This window comes from Mobula birostris, chromosome 7 (assembly GCF_030028105.1).
Source record: "Mobula birostris isolate sMobBir1 chromosome 7, sMobBir1.hap1, whole genome shotgun sequence".
NCBI classification, from domain to species: domain Eukaryota; kingdom Metazoa; phylum Chordata; class Chondrichthyes; order Myliobatiformes; family Myliobatidae; genus Mobula; species Mobula birostris.
In genome coordinates, this window is record NC_092376.1 from 133,640,722 (window position 1) to 133,657,500 (window position 16,779).

At 39.3% G+C, this 16,779-nt stretch overlaps 1 protein-coding gene across 3 annotated transcripts in view; it reads left to right on the top strand.

The window, feature by feature from the left end:
• Positions 1-16,779, top strand: part of cdhr2 (cadherin related family member 2) — a 138,824-nt gene that overhangs the window by 91,806 nt on the left and 30,239 nt on the right. For all 3 annotated transcript variants that reach the window (XM_072263783.1, XM_072263782.1, XM_072263784.1), the window contains 4 exons: positions 6,205-6,274; positions 7,560-8,177; positions 12,176-12,247; positions 14,784-14,833. In XM_072263783.1, the coding sequence (XP_072119884.1) occupies positions 6,205-6,274; positions 7,560-8,177; positions 12,176-12,247; positions 14,784-14,833 (810 nt within the window). The remainder of the gene's footprint in view (positions 1-6,204; positions 6,275-7,559; positions 8,178-12,175; positions 12,248-14,783; positions 14,834-16,779) is intronic.

The window sequence follows — 16,779 nt, forward strand, 5'->3', positions numbered from 1 at the left end:
CTTGGTTGACATCTATAGTTTTTTGAAAAGGAGATTGTACTTCAAAATAAGTCAGGGAAATTATTTGTATGTAGTATACACATGTGAAAATATGATGAATTAAAATGGTATTTTGCATGATTACTGCACTTTTCACTGTGAAATCAGAATAACCTAAGTCAGAGATATCACTATATCTAATAACATAAAAGGTAACCATTTTCCCTGAACTGCTTGTGACTACATTTTGAAAGAACACAGAACATAGTAAAGGCCATTCAGTCTGCAATGTTATGCCAACCTTTTAGCCTACTCCAAGATCAATCTAACCCTTAACCCAGATCGCCCTCCACTTTTCTTTCATCCATGTGTTTATATAAGTGTCTCTTAAACACCACTAATATATATGCCTCTATCACTATCCCGGGAGCATATTCCACGCACTCTCTGTGTAAAAACCTACCCTAAGATCCCCCAATATTTTCCTCCAATCACTTTAAAATTATGCCCTCTTAGATTAGGCATGTCCATAATCAGAAAAAAAATCACTGAATAGCTACTCTATCTGTGCCTTTTATCATCTTATACAACTCAATCAAGTCCCTTGTCGTCCCCTTTTCCTCCAAAGAGAAAAGCCCTAGCTCGCTCAACTTTTCCTCATAAACCATGTTCTCTAGTCTAGGCAGCATCTTTGTAAGTCTCCTTGGCACTCTTTATAAAGTATCTACATCCATTATATAATGAGCCAACCAGAACTGAACACAATATTCTGAGTGTGCTCTAACCAGAGTTCTATAGAGCTACAACATTACATCACAGCTCTTAAACTCAATCTGCCAATTATTGAAGGCCAACACACCATATGTTTTCTTAACCACCTTGTCAACTTGAGAGGCAACTTTGAGGGATCTATGGATGTGGACCACAAGATCTGTCTGTTCCTCTACACTACTAAGAATCCTTCCATTAACGTTGTACTTTGCCTCCAAATTTGACGTTCCTAAATATATTACTTCACAGTTTTCAGGATTGAACTTCATTTGCCACTTCTCAGCCCAGCTCTGCGTTTTATTCATCTTATAATGAACCATTGTAGCCTACAACAACCTCTGCACTACCCAAAACTCCACTAACTTTTGTGCCATTTGCAAACTTACTAACCCATCCTTCCACTTCCTCATCCACTGGTCACTGACCTTCAGACAGAATAGACTCCATCTACTACCATCCTCTGCCTGCTGAGGACAAGCCAATTCTGAATCCACAAAGCCATATTTCCCTGGATCTCATGCCTCCTGATTTTCTGAATGTATGTTCCGTGGGAAACCTTGTTGAAAGCCTTACTAAAATCCATGTACACCACATTCAGTGCTCTACCTTCATCAGTTTGTTTTGTCACTGCCCCTCATGAAGCCATGCTGACCAATCCTAATCAGATGATGTTTCTTCCAATGCTCGTAAATCTTATCTCTGAGTCCTCTCTAATAGATTAATCACCACAGACATAAGATTTATTAATCTATAATCATCTAAATGACTATTGCCCAGTGCTGCTTACAGTGATGAAGTGTTTTGAGAGGCTGGTGTTGAAGCATATCTGCTCCTGTCTGAGTGGCGACTTGGATTTGCTCCAATTCACCTACTGAAGCCACAGGTCTACAGCAGATGCTATCTCGTTGGCTCTTCACACAGCCATGGAATACCTAGACAGCAAAGGTGCATGCATCAGGATGTTCTTTATTGATTACAGCTCAGCATTTAACACTATCATCCCCTCTAAACTCATCAGTAAACTCCAAGACCTGGGCCTCAATACCCCCTTGTGCAATTGGATCCTGGATTTCCTTACTTATAGACCACAGTCATTTCAGATTGGCAAAAAAGTCTCCTCCGCAATCTTCATCAGCACAAGAGCACCACAGGGATGTGTACTTAGCCCCCTGCCCTACTCACTTTACACCTATGGCTAAGTACAGCTCCAACACCACATACAAGTTTGCTGATGACACCACTGTTGTGGACTGTATCAAAGGTGGTGATGAATCAGCATACAGGAGGGAGATTGAAAATTTGGCTGAGTGGTTTAATAACAACAACCTCTCACTCAGTGTCAGTAAGACCAAGAGCCAGATAGTAGACTTCAGGAGAGGGAATCAGCAATCATCGGACCATCAGAGGTGGGGAGGGTCAGTAACTTTAAATTCCTGGGTGTCACTGTCTCAGAAGAGCCTGGACCCATCTTATAAATATAATTATGAAGCAAACACAGCTGTGCCTCTACTTCCTCAGGAGTCTGTGGAGATTTGGCATGTCATCAAAAACCCTGGCGAACTTCTATAGATGTGTGCTGGAAAGGATTCTGACTGACTGTATTACAGCCTGGTATAGGAACGCCGATGCCTTTGGGTGGAAAATCCTACAAAAGGTAGCAGATCTGGTCCAGTATATCACAGATAAAACCCTTCAACAATTGAGGATATCTATTGCAAATTTTGCCATAGAAAAGCAGCATCCATTATCAAAGATCCTCACCATCCAGGCCATGCTCTTTTCTCACTGTAGAAGGTACAGGTGCCTCAGGACTTGCACTAGCAGTTTCAGGAACAGTTCCTACCCCTCAACCATCAGGCTCTTGAACACAAGGGAATAACTACACTCATTTAAGGACTCTTTTATCTTGTTATTTCATGCTCATTATTTATTGCTATTTATTTATTAGCTGCATTTGCACAGTTTGTTTACAGCTTACAGATCTCTTTACAATTACTGTTCTATAGATTTGCCAAGTATGCCTGCAGAAAGATAATCTCAGGGTTGTATTTGGTACTCTGATAATAAATTTTACTTTGAACTTCCACAATTATTCTTACTAACTTTCTTGAACAAGGGAATGACATTTACAACCTCCAATCTTTCTGCTATGTGTGCCCCAGCTTCTTTCGGCAATCTAAACATTTCAGGACCTTGCAACTTATTAACTTTGGAAGATGCCAAAAGACTTAACACTTCCTCTTTACCTATATTTAACCTTTCCAATATCTTTCCTTCCTCGTTCTTTCCTACAATGTTAGTTAGCTTCATTCTCTTGCTTTCGCAAAAAGGTCTAATGGTTTTTAGAATAAATAATACAATGGATTTCAGCACAGCTTTACTATAATTTTCAGTTGCAGTTTATTACAATGATGATTCAATGTTTTACATGCAAGTCACAGATGGCTGGTTGGGTCAACACGAATTGTACAAATAGTCCGTAAACATCAGAAATGTGGTTGATAGAACTATCCAGCTTCTAATTATGCAGTGGGCAAAGCTATGAGACACATCTAAGCATTTTTGCTTCAGAGTTGGCCCAGGGTCAGTTAAATTTTATGTCTTTCAGATAAAGATAGTAGGATACGGCTGAGCTGAGAGTTTATTTTCAGGAGATGTTGGACTCTTGTTAGACTAATACAGTTTTTGTACAATGTCACAGATTCATCTCCCTTGCCAAAACAGCTATTTCAGATAATCATATAACTTGTGGAATTCAGTTAAGCAGTCAAAAAGATCCCAACATGAAATGGTAATCCCAGTGCAGATTCAGTTCACTCTCAAGTAGAGTTATACAGGTTGGAAAATGGCTTTTGGCCCAATTTGTCCAGGCCGACTATGTCGCCCAGTGACCTATTTCCATCTGCTCAAATTTGGCTCATAGCCCTCTAAACTTCTTCCTGTAGAAGGCTTTTACATGTTGCTAATGTAAAAGCATGTTGCAGCTTATTTCAAATGTGTGCTACCCTTTGCGTTGAGAAGCTGCCTCTAATGTTCCTTTTAAACTCCTTGCCTTTAATCCTAGTCTACACCTCGTAAATCAAGTCCCCTGTCACAGAATGCTTTTTGTATTTCTCTTCACGCCGTCAGGATTTCTTCAATGCCCTTGACTGGACTGACAGATACAGCACAACTCTCATCGGAACAATAGCCAAGATTGGAAGATAATTCTGATACGTGGGTGGATTTCAATATTCTTACAGACGTCCCACCAGGATGAATCATCTCCAATCTTTTTTGACTTCACTCTGTAATTATTAGGCCCTTTGAGCCCCTGCATGATGTTTATGTGACAGACTTAACCACTCAGTCATCTCTTTGAATCCTGCTTACATGGTAGCTTACAGGCTACTTGTTCATATTAACTCTGCAACAGTAATACTTCTTGTAGAATAACTTGTTAACCACACCAATGTGCATACATCCATCTTGTGATGTTCAGAGGTGCAGAACAAAAAATTGCATTTGACATATGGTAGGTTAGATTGTTAGCACTGGTATTCTTGGTCCATAATAGTAATGCGACGTTATCCATTATTATCTGTACACCACGCTCACAAGGGTGTGCCACCCTCAGGTAATTCACCAAGTGTAATTCAATTCTTTTTCATGCTGATTAAATCCTTGAACAGGAACACACTGTTCTGCTTCATCCTCTGTGCACATAAAGGCATCCTGGGCTCTGAAACATCCAGTCAAATCTGGAGACATCGTGGTGTCTGCATTCAATCTTGACTGTCATGGACCTGTGGCTCATTTGTGAAACGGTTTTCTTAATGTACTCATAGAGTCATAGAGCACTGCATCACAGAAACAGGCCCTTCAGCCAATCTGGGCCATGCTGAATTGTTATTCTGCCTACTCCTATCTGGAATACCGCACCCCCCCCCCCCCCAAGCCTCTCCCATCCATGTACATATCGAAACTTCTCTTAGGTGTTGCAGTCGAACCCTTATCCACTACTTTAACTAGCAACCCGTCCACATTTGCACCATCCTCTGAATGAAAAAGATCCTCCTCAGGTTCCTTTTAAATATTTCACCTGTCAGTCTTAACCCATGACCTCCAGTTCTAGTCTCACTCACCCTCAGTGGGAAAAGCCCAGTGGCATTTACCCTATATTTACCCCTCATAATTTTTGTATGCATCTGTCAAAGTTTCCCTCACTCTCTTATTGTCCAGGGAATGAAGTCCTAACCTAATTAATCTTAGTCCAGTACGCTCCATCTGGAACACTGGCTTAGAAGCTGGTTCATTGGTGATAACCATAACAAGTCAGTATTATCCCAAGGGACAATTCATGATTATTCATTAGCTTCTCTGAATATGGCATTACCAGCCTTCTAGTACTGCACGTATACCTACTTGGATTATGATTGGACATATTTTAAGTGATCACTGGAGGAACCTTACCTTCACTGCTGTGACCTAGTTGTCTCTGGGCTTGTTACAATAAGCACTATCAAGATAATTGTTGATATCCAGTTTGCTAAATCATATCCTATGATATTTTCCTGCACTATTTTCATAGATTTTGATTCCCTTAATATCCAAAAGTAATCTCTGTTTGGAGTGAAATTAGTGACTTACTTCCAAAGCCCTCGGTAACCTTGCTCTGTTTTATAATTTCCTTTATTTCCTGCACTGCTTAGTGAATTTCAATGTTAAAGGCTCCACTTTTCCTCACTGAAGACCCATTTTTAGTTATTTACCTACTCTTGATGAATCTGTATTACTTTCCTGCACATAGTCGATCCTTTCTCCAATCACTAAAATTGTCCCTCTACAAGTTGGATGTTTTGTTCCTTTGTGCCTCATAATTACATTAAGATTAATTATAGTTGACCAGTGAAACATTATGCTGTGATCACTGAACAAGTTCCAGCATTACTTTCTTCCTCAATGGCCCAGATTAAGAAAGTTCCTATGCATGCATTTTCTAGACTAATTCACACTTCCTGGCCTTCATGGTGTTTCTCACCAATGCTGGTTCTATAGTCTATAAGTGTGCTTGAAAATTATAGCGTATAATTGATTTGCTAGGTATTCGGTAACTGGAGTCCTCTTTTCTTACTGCTTTGTTCTATTATATTTACATTTCCCTGAAATTTGTTCCTGCAACTTCATCTCATTCGACAGGTCTTGCAAATGTGAAGAAATTTATAGACTGCCAAACAAAAACTATTTTAGAACTGACTAGGAGGTCCTATTTATTCTCAACAGAAAGAGCAAAATGTTAGATTACTGATTGTCAGCCGCAGTTGAAAAGATGAATGGGGACTGTGGATGGGACAGTGAGCTGGTGTATGGTTGGCTTTATTTAAAGATCAAATTGTTCACTTTTCTAACATGTAAGTATGTTTTTACAGTCATAATGGAAGCTTGTTTATTTTTAACTAATACTTTTTAATGCAGGATATAAATGACAATGCACCTGTATTTGCTGAGTCTGTCTACAGTGCGTCTGTAATGGAGCACACATTAGGTAAGCTTCTGCTCTGAGAACATATCTGCTTCTGTGCTCACTCCTTCGTCTCTCTTATTGTTCTTTTCTAGTCACATTTTTTTCTTGCTCCATCTCTTCTTCTGAATAATCAGTTAAGTATTGAATAATATATTTAAATTTGAGCATCCATACACTTCTGTCATGGGATAATAATAATATATTAGTTTAGAATTTCCTGGCAGCCATTAGCTACCTACATGGCTCTTTGCTTACCCATCAAGGAGTTGGCCACAACAAGCCTCAGACAGACCTGCAACAGCCAGTTGGACCATATCCTGGTTTTGATAAAAACCTGCTGTGAGAAATAATTGATTTATATAGAGAAATGGTAAGATCTTTTAACTTTGGCAAGTAGATCAGTACTAGCAGATAAAATTTGCAGTTAGCTGAGGGAAAACTAGTGAGGAATTAATATTTTTTTCCCATTTATCAAGGTATCTGGAACTTGCTACCTGAAAGTAAAGGCAGAAACCTTAATCACATTTTTAAGATACTTGTATGAATAATTGTCGTGCTATGGCTTACAAGGCTACACACTGGGAGTTAAGAAGGAGTAGATTATGGGGCTGCACCTATGGGAATTATGGTGGATTGAATAGCTTCCTCCTGTGACCTAGATTTCAATGGATCTATAATTGCTTCTACATACTGGAAGCTTTCTCAGGGGTGCCTCTGATTAAGCTAGCTAGAGATCCCTGGTTATGTTATCTTTATCTCTGAGTGTAGGAGATCTACTAATTTTAATCAGTCCTAATAAATTGAATCTGTTGGAGTGGTATATTTTAGGTGATCTTCAGTCTAGTTCATGGTATGTAGACAGGTTTTTTTTTACCAGTTTCTTATATAACATCTTGTCATTGACATTGTTGGCATCTGTAAACATAATATTTGTGTTCCGTTCTGAAATTTTATAATTTAATAAGTCATTGATCAGCACTAGATTGCTTATGTAAGTTAAACTGAAGAGAAAGCACCTTTGATTGTTCGGTTATAGTGTACAAACACAGTTTTGTAATAAAAGCCCGTTTCCGTTGACAACCTCATTGAAGATGAAGTAGCTGTACCATTTCCAAATAAATTATTGCACGTTTACTTTTTACTCTTTTTATAATTTACAAACTAGAAAATAAAACATGCACCTGCAGCAAATCCTGTTTATGGAATTAGTGCCCTACTTTTTTTTTGCTTGATAAGTGTGTGAACGTTATCTCCCTACCTGAGGACATATGTTCACTTTCCTTGTTCATTGTTCCCCTGTACACAGGAGCCTTTGTGACACTGGTTAAAGCCACTGACAATGATGCTACGGATATCAATAGCCGGGTGATATACCGTATTGAAAATGGCAGCAGAGGAAATTTCCTAATAAGAACCATCCTCGACCAAGTGGACCCAAATCAGTATGAAGGAAATATTACCGTTGATCCAGCAATTGAGCTGGATTATGACAAAGGACCAAAGCTTTACACTTTAGGGATCGCTGCCTCAGATTTGGGAATACCAGCTAAATCAGCCTATGCAACTGTTCATGTGAATGTATTGGATATGAATGATGAACCTCCTGTATTAGATCAAGAGTCTATGAGGGATCTGGATGTCATGGAAAATAATGCTACGGTTGGAATAGTGAGAAACATTATTGCCCATGATGTCGACACCAATCACTCACTGATTTATCAAGTGGTTTCAGTGGATTGTAAGAAACGTAATATTATTGATAAGCAATCCAATCTGCCATGCCTGTACTGGTTTGGGCTTTATAGCAATGGCTCACTCTATGTGAATGAATCTTCAGTTATTGATTATGAGGAGTATGATGAGGTTAGAATTACAATTCGAGTTACTGACATCTACACTGAAAAGAATAAACAATTTACTGATGGTAAGCCTGATTTCTAATGTTATGTTAACCTATTCTGCTGTTCTAATATGCTTATTGCACCCTTCTTAGTTTCTGAGAGGTGCACATGGTGTCAGCTTGTTCCCAAAAGAAAGGAGCGATAATTGTAGAGATATATCAAAGGTTTATGCTGTGTTCTTGCTTCAATGCCACAGAACTGGTGATGAAGTGTAAATTTAACCCTCAAATCTCCTACTTGTAATACCAGCGAAGCTCTGAATTCTCCATCCAATTTAAAAGTAGTCTTAGACTTTTAGTGTAACAGAAGTACAACAGAAAAATCTGAGGGTGGAAATTGAGAAGCAAAACAGGAGTGACACGAAACTGTAGCTGCCCGAAACCAGAGCAACAAACAACTTGCTATTAGAACTCAGCAGGTCAAGCAGCAAAATGTCCTGATGCAGGGTTTTGACCCAGAATGTCTTACTTCCCACAGATGCCACTCACCTGTTGATTTCTTCCAGCCGATTGTTGATCAGGATAGAATCACGCATATCATCAGCACTCCTAAGAGAGCCACTCCCTCGTTGACATAGTGATCCAAATTTTATCCTACTGTCTGTGTTGGGTTTAATGGTTCACCCTTCTAGTCCTTCTTCTGAGTGTTTCAGTTTCCTTTCACATCCCAAAGGTATACAGCCTGGTAGGTTAGATGGTTACTGTAAATTGCCATTAGTGTGTTGCTGAATCTTGGGTAACCAATGGGAATTTGGAGCAAAAGAATTATTAGTGTAGGGCTGGTGCGAATGGCTGCTTGCTGATGTGGATTCAACGAGCTGTGGCTCTATGGTTCCCATGAAAATTCTCTTAGATTATGCCAACTCTACTATACATTAAATGGCCAACCAGTTTGTCCAGTAGGAACATAATAGTGTATTAGTTCTGATGCAACACCCACAATTGAGAGGAAATCTAGGCACTAGAAATATAACCTATTTTCAGATATGACTAGAGTCATTAAGTTAATGGCATTTTTAATGTTGACTGAAAGTGGATCAGGAAAGGAAAATGATCGTAGTGTCCCATTTTGATTAAGTTGGACTATAATATTTTAAGAAGGAAAGAATGGATGTGCATTGATGATAAAGGGAATATAAAGTGTGCATGTTATTGACATGCAGAGCAATATGGTTGAGATCAATCCCATGAGGTTAGAATGCTCAAGATTTTAATACGAAACTGATTCATTAGTTTTATATTTCTATATGAGAAAGAGAAATGAAAGAAAAATGCAAAGATTTGTGGATAACTTAACCGACTAATAAAGTAAATAAAGTTAAAAACCCATGGTATTACAGGAAGGATTCCAGCATGGATAAAGCAGTGGCTAATTGATAGGAGGCAAAGATTGGGAATAAATGGAGTCTTTTCTGATTGGCTGCCGGAAACCAGTGGTATTCCACAGGGGTCTGTGATCGGACAGCTTCATTTTACACTATATATCAATGACTTGGATGATGGTATAGAAGGCTTTGTGGACAAGTTTGAGGATAATGCAAAGATAGGTGGAGGGGTAGGCAATGTTGAGGAAGCAGAGAGGCTGCAGAAGGAGTCAGACAGATCAGGAGAATGGGCTGAGAAGTGATAGATGGAATACTGTGTTGCAAAGTGTATGGTCATGCACTTTGGTAGAAGAAATAAAAGTATAGGGTATTTTCTAAATAAAGAGAAAATTCAAATATCTGAGGTGCAGAGAATTGGAAGTCCTTGGGCAGGGTTCCCAAAAGATTAACTTGCAGGTTGAGTCAATGGTGAAGAAAGCAAATGCAATATTAGCATTCCTTTCGAGAGGACTAGAATATAAAAGCAAAGATATAATGTTGAGGCTTTATAAGGCACTGGTGAGGTCTTAGTTTTGGGCCCTTTATCTAAGAAAGGTTGTGCTTATGTTGGAGAAGGTTCAAATGAGTTTCGCAAAAATAATTCTGGGATTTGAAAGGCTTATCATATGAACAGAGTTTAACTGCTCTGGGCCTGTACTCAATGGAATTCAGAAGAATGAGGGGGGAATCTCATTGAAATTTATCGAATGTTGAAAGGCCTTAACAGAGTGGATGTGGACAGGAAGTTTCATGTGATGGGGGAGTCAAGGACCAGAGGACATGGTCTCAGAATCGAGGGGTGTCCGTTTTGAATGGAGGTGAGGAAGGATTTCTTTAGCCAGTGAGTGGTGAATCTGTGGAATTCGTTGCTACAGGCGACTGTGGAGGCCAAGTTATTGGGTATATTTAAGGCAGAGGTTGATATATTCTTGATTAGTCAGGGCATGTAGGGTTACAGGGAGAAGGCAGGAGATTGGGGCTGAGAGGAAAATTGGTTCAGACATGCTGAAATGGCGGATCGGACTCAATGGCCAAATGGCTTAATTCTGCTCCTATATCTTATGGTCTTATGATTAGTATACTTTGCAGATAGCAATGATGCAAGGCATTTGCAGTTTAACTTGCAGGAACTTAACCACAATAATCTGCATACATTCTGAGGTGAATTTTTTTTTGTAATTGATTGTTAGAGGATGCTTGAATTCCATCAATAATTGGTTGAAAATAGATTGACAGTTATTCACGTTGAAACGTTCTCATAGATAACAAACCAGCAAGTAAAAACAGCAATTTTAATGAACATTTTAAACGATTTACAGGGCAAGAAATAAAAAGTGAAATGTCATGTAAAAAATTTAAATAAAAGCTTTACTTTTGAGCTCCAAACCCGGGGCTGGATAGCAGATTATCTGAATGTTACGATTTTCAAATATTTTTCTGATCAAATTACAAATGAGACGAATGCGATTAAATTTTGGAGCCATAAAGCTTATGAAGCAGCAATTATTGTTTAGTGGGCTCTAAATCTCAATCATTTTTCTTACATTTTCAAGATGCTTTCAGAGTGAACAGTCTGTAAGTACCTGAAGTTCTGACTAGAGCTCTGATTTTTAGAGTGGTTGCTGAAGATGGCTTTAAATCAATGTTCCCTGAGGCAGAGTAGGGATTCACTGACAAAGATGTCTAGATATTTGTATTGAGCTGTTAATGTGATCCTTTACTTGTCATCAGTTTCACAATGTAAGAAATGTCATCCTTGCATATGTAAAACTGAGCAAAACAATTATTTCAGGAAATGTAATTAATGCACTGATTGGGACAGGGAACAATAAACAGAAGTGTTTTGGAATGACATCATTGAGATGATACATTGACAGAAGGGAAGAGGGCCAACAACGTCATCGCCCCCCCCCCTGCCCCCCCCCCCCCCCCGCTCACGGACTGTTTGTCCTATTCCCATCAAGGAAGAGGCTACGCGGTATCCATGCCAGGACCACCAGATTCAAAAACAGCTACTTTCCCCAAGCAAAGGATCAACACCTCCACGCATTAACCCACCCCTCCACACCACTGCCCGCCCCCATCACTGCTCTATTGTTTTCCGTCAGAGTCACCTTATGGTACAGATATTCTTTTGTCTAGTGTCTCTTTATGGATGTACAATCAATGTACATATATAAGTTATCTTATACATTTAAATTAATTGTATTTATTTTTATTATTGTGTTCTTTATCTAATTGTGTTTCTTTTTGCGCTGCATCATATCCAGAGTAATAACTATTTCATTCTCCTTTACGCTTGTGTGCTGGAAATGACAAACAATATTGAATCTTGAATCTTTTCTGATGTAACTGGCATTCCGTAAACATTATTGTCAGTGATACTGCTATTTGATTGGAGATCCTTATAAAATCGTTATACATGTGATTTGGTTATGATTTCCTGAATTACCATACACGATTCCTGACTGAATGCTCACTCAGATATTCATCTTATTGGCCTCTAAGCTGAACTTTTAGAAATAATGGTATTTTAATTACATCTTGTCGAGTGTATTTGAGATCCCAAATATAAAGCTTTCTTTATGGAATAGTTAATTAGATAGTTTGTAATTATCCCAGAGCATGTCAAATTTTAACCTTTTTTGTTATGAATAGGCACACTTACCATCAATATTGTGGATGGGAATGACAACCGTCCTGTGTTCCTTGCCTTTAAGAGGAAGTCTGGTATGTGCCCCTGTCATAAAATAGCGTTGTGTAATGAAACTAATTGCTCGTGATACATTTGCTAATTCATTAATTTTTCTGCTGTTGTAATCAATATAAGATTCTGTTATCAAAACTGAGGTGGAGGACTGATGTAAAAGAATGCTTCCCCCCCCCCCCAACCATGATATCCTATACTCTGCTGAATCCGACTAAACATGTTAATTAAAACCATATGCCACTGGCACAGGAGTAGCAATGACATGAACTCAATACACAGCTTGTTCTTATTCTGGAGAATAACTGTGCTGGCATGATATTAACATATCAGTTAATTTTTTTTTTCACTGCCTTCTCATTTAATTGGCTTCTAACAGTGAGGTAAGGTTGCCGATAATTATCACCTTGGTTGAAGGCGGAAGGTTGCCATGAGGGATCATTGCCAATTAAAACCCATGCTCAATTTTCCCTCCCACTGCAGAAAAGAAAACTTGAAAAGAAAATAGAATTTATGCCATGCAGGCAATCTATTTGTGCTGCTTTACCTTTTCTAAGTGTAAATTGTATTCCATCTTTACAGTGCTATAGAGGACTAGCTATTAATCATGTAATTTATTAATTTTATCATGTCATTTATTAATATTATCAGTTATATTGATTCAGATGTGGGTAATTCTGTTGCACGACATTCTTGCCCAACTTTCTTGATCTGAAGATGCTAAAAGTCAAGCACACACAATATGAATGGACAACTGATTGCTGTTCTCAGCTTCTTGGTCACCCAGAGGTCATATCTAACCACAAATGGGATTGCTCTGGTTGACCCGTTTCTACCTGATCTTTCCCCACCAAACCTATCCCTTTGTATCTCAACTCTATTCTGCTTCCCCTTGCCTAGTTCATTCTTATCTACACCATTTTTACAACTTTCATATCCCTGGGTCCTGCCTCATCTTTACCATGGCCCTCCAGTCTCCATATAACTCCATCCTCCATCAGAAAGCTCTTGGGGTTCCTGATTCTTTTTGAAATAAAGACATAGCTAGTTTGTCTCCACCCATATTCTCCTCCACCTATTCTTGAGTTCAACAACTTCTCTTTCCATTCTACAAACCAAGTGTGGCCACTTGTCACTTGAAATATACCTGTCTTTTTCTTGGTTAACTGGAACAGTTTCTGTTCCAAACCTATTCTAACACGTCTACCGACTCCTTTTCTGGTACTTCAGCAGTGGCATTGGTACAGCTTTCTGCACTCATCAATTTTATCATCACCTCTGCCACCAACTTCTATCTGGCCCTCAAATTCACCTGGACTATTTCCAACATCTCTCTTTTTTTCTCTTGATCTCTGTCTCTATCTCAAAAGAAAAACTATCCACTGGAGTCCATTAAAATCCATGAACTCTCACAGCTGTCTTGGATATACCTCTTCTTACCCTGTAAGATGGCACCCCCATCTCTCTGTTTCTCCACCTCCACTGCATCTGTTCTCAAGCTGAGGCTTTGCACTTTAGGATTTCTGAATGCCCACCTTCTTCAGAAAAAGCAGCTTCCCCTCTGCTTCAGTTGATGAAGCTCTCGTGCAGTTTCTGCGTGAACACTCTCAATGCCTCCCCCAACCACTTCTGAGAAAGAACTGAGATAGAGCATCCTTGGTCTTCACCGTTCGCTCTTTTACATCCGGCTTATCTTCCTTTGCTACTTCTGCTAGCTTCATCAGGTTTCCACAACCAAATACACTCTCACAACTGCCACAAACAGCCCTGCAGATGACGTTCATGTCGCCTCCTTCAACCCGGCATATTGCATTTGCTGCTTGCAATGTTGGCTTCACTATGAGTGTACTCCTCAGAACACCTAGTCTTTAGCAACCATTTTACAGAGTATCTGTGCTCTGATTGTATGTCTTTACAACTTACATTCACACACTGACCTATTTGTCCTTGGTCTCCTGTGCTGACAAACTGAGGCGAGATGCAAACCAAACAAACAGTACCCCATTTCCTGCTTATGTAACCAACAGCTCATTGGTAGGAGCATCAAATATTCCCATTTCCTTCGTGTTCCTTTCCCATTGTCACTAATCCCCCTGAAGGTCTCTCTCCAAAGTTACCTGGACACATTATCCTCCTGTATCTGGTTCCATATGCCCATCATCCATATATGTATCTACCTGTGTTTTTTCTTCCTTGGTTTACCATTCTAATCCCTGCCCTCATATGTCCACCATTCCTCCCTTATCTGGTTTCAACTATTACCTACCAGCTTCTGTCTAACTCCTCACTCTTGTTCCTAACATACAGGATATTTCACTTCCCCTCTACACTCCCAGTTCTGATGCAGGTTCTCAACGTGAAACATTAACCATCCATTGGTCTCCAACAGATACTTGGCCCATTGAGTTCGTCCAGCAGTTTTTTTTGCTTCAGATATGACCCTTGTACTTTTAATATCCAGAGTGGGGGTTGGAGGCTGCTGGTATGCACTTGGAGAAATGACTACACTTGAAGTTCTGTGATATTAATCTTAAACATACACTTTCTTTTTCATTTCAGTTATCGTGGCAGAATTAGCAACAACTTCTGCTGCAGTAACAACAGTTCAGGTAGGTCAAAGTTGCTGTGAGAGTTCTTAGATTTTACAGATTTAGTGAGTACAAGTAAGTATCATTGCTAGCCTGGAGGTGATACTCAGAATCAAAATCAGAATCAGATTTAACATCACCGGCATATGTCATGAAATTTGTTAACTTTGCAGCTGCAGAACTGAACTGAATTGAATCGACTATATTACTTACATGCTTCATATACATGAGGAGTAAAAATCTTTACGTTATGTCACTGTCTAAATGTGCAATGTGCAATTTATAGTAATTTGTAATAAATAGTATGTAAAACAGGACAGTCAGTATAACATAGAAATACAATTGTATCAGCATGAATTAATCAGTCTGATGGCCTGGTTGAAGAAGCTGTCCTTTATGCTTCGGTACCATTTCCCAGATGGCAGCATCTGGAACAGTTTGTAATACGGGTGACTTGGATCCCCAATGATCCTTCGGACCCTTTTTACACACCTGTCTTTGTAAATGTCCTGAATAGTGGGAAGTTCACATCTACAGATGTGCTGGGCTGTCTGCACCACTGCCTGCAGAGTCCTGTGATTGAGGGAAGTACAGTTCCCATACCAGGCAGTGATGCAGCCAGTCAGGATGGCCTCAATTGTGCCCCTGCAGAAAGTTATTAAGATTTGGGGGTCCATACCAAACTTTTTCAACCATCTGAGGTGAAAGAGGTACTGTTGTGCTTTTTTCATCACACAGCCAGTATGTACAGATCATGTGAGATCTGCAATACATGATAATAGAGCAAAAAATGAAAACTGAATTACAGTAAGTGCATATTATGTTCATGAGTTCAATGTCCATTCAGAAATCAGAGTGCAGAGGGGAAGAAGCTGAGTCACTGTGTGCCTTCAGGCTTCTGTACCTCATTCCTGATAGTAGGAATGAGAAGAGTGTATGTCCTGGGTGGAGGGGGATCCCCGCCTTTCTGAGATGCCCCCCTTGAAGATGTCCTGGATACTACACTGGCTAGTGCCCATCGTGGAGCTGACTAATTTTACAATTCTCTGCAGCTTACTCAGATCCTGAGCAGTAGCCGCACCCTCCCCTCACCCTTCATACCAGACAGTGATGCAGCCAGTTCAAATGTTCTCCACAGTTCCTCTGAAGAAATTTGCAAGTGTTTTTGGTGACAAGCCAAATCTCCTCAAACTCCTAGTGAATCATAGCCTTCTTTATAGCTACATTGATCCGTTGTGTTCAGGTTAGGTCCTCAGAGATACTGACACCCAGGAATTGAAAATGCTCACTCTCTCCACTTCTGATCCCTCTTTGTGATTGGTGTGTGTTCCCTTGTCTTTCCCTTTCTGAAGTCCGCAATCAGTACCATACAGTTTGAAACTAATCTTGATTTAGAATGAGTTTGTATCCTGACAAGGGACATTTCCCTTTGTACAAGACTTCTCCATGCCTGATCTGCAATCTACCAGATACAAAACCATACCTAGTGTTTACTACCTACATTAGTATGTACTTACTTTTTTTAAAGACTGAGAGATTACACCATATTCCTCTAAAATTGATAACACAGAAGCCCAAAGGAAGAGTGGCCATTTTTTTCTAATCTATTATATTGAATTACAATGCTGCTTTTGACTGACATCAAAAACTGTGCATTTAAATTTATTCTATGCTATATTATGATCTTCACATGCAGTGTTTTTTGATGTGAGCGTGTTTTCACATTGAAGATCATGCAAATTTATACAAGTATTTTAATTGACCTTAAGCATCTCTGCATGAGGAAGATTGAAAGGAAAATCTAAAGCTATTTTGAGATTATACTCGTCTCCGCTCAGATGGTATGAGGAGTAAATACTGGAGTTGAGTGAGGTTGAGTTTAATTGATAAATGAATAAAGATTTTCCTTTTGTTTTGCCTATTGCAAACAATGATTTAAATTTCATTAAAATACTTCTTTAATTGTT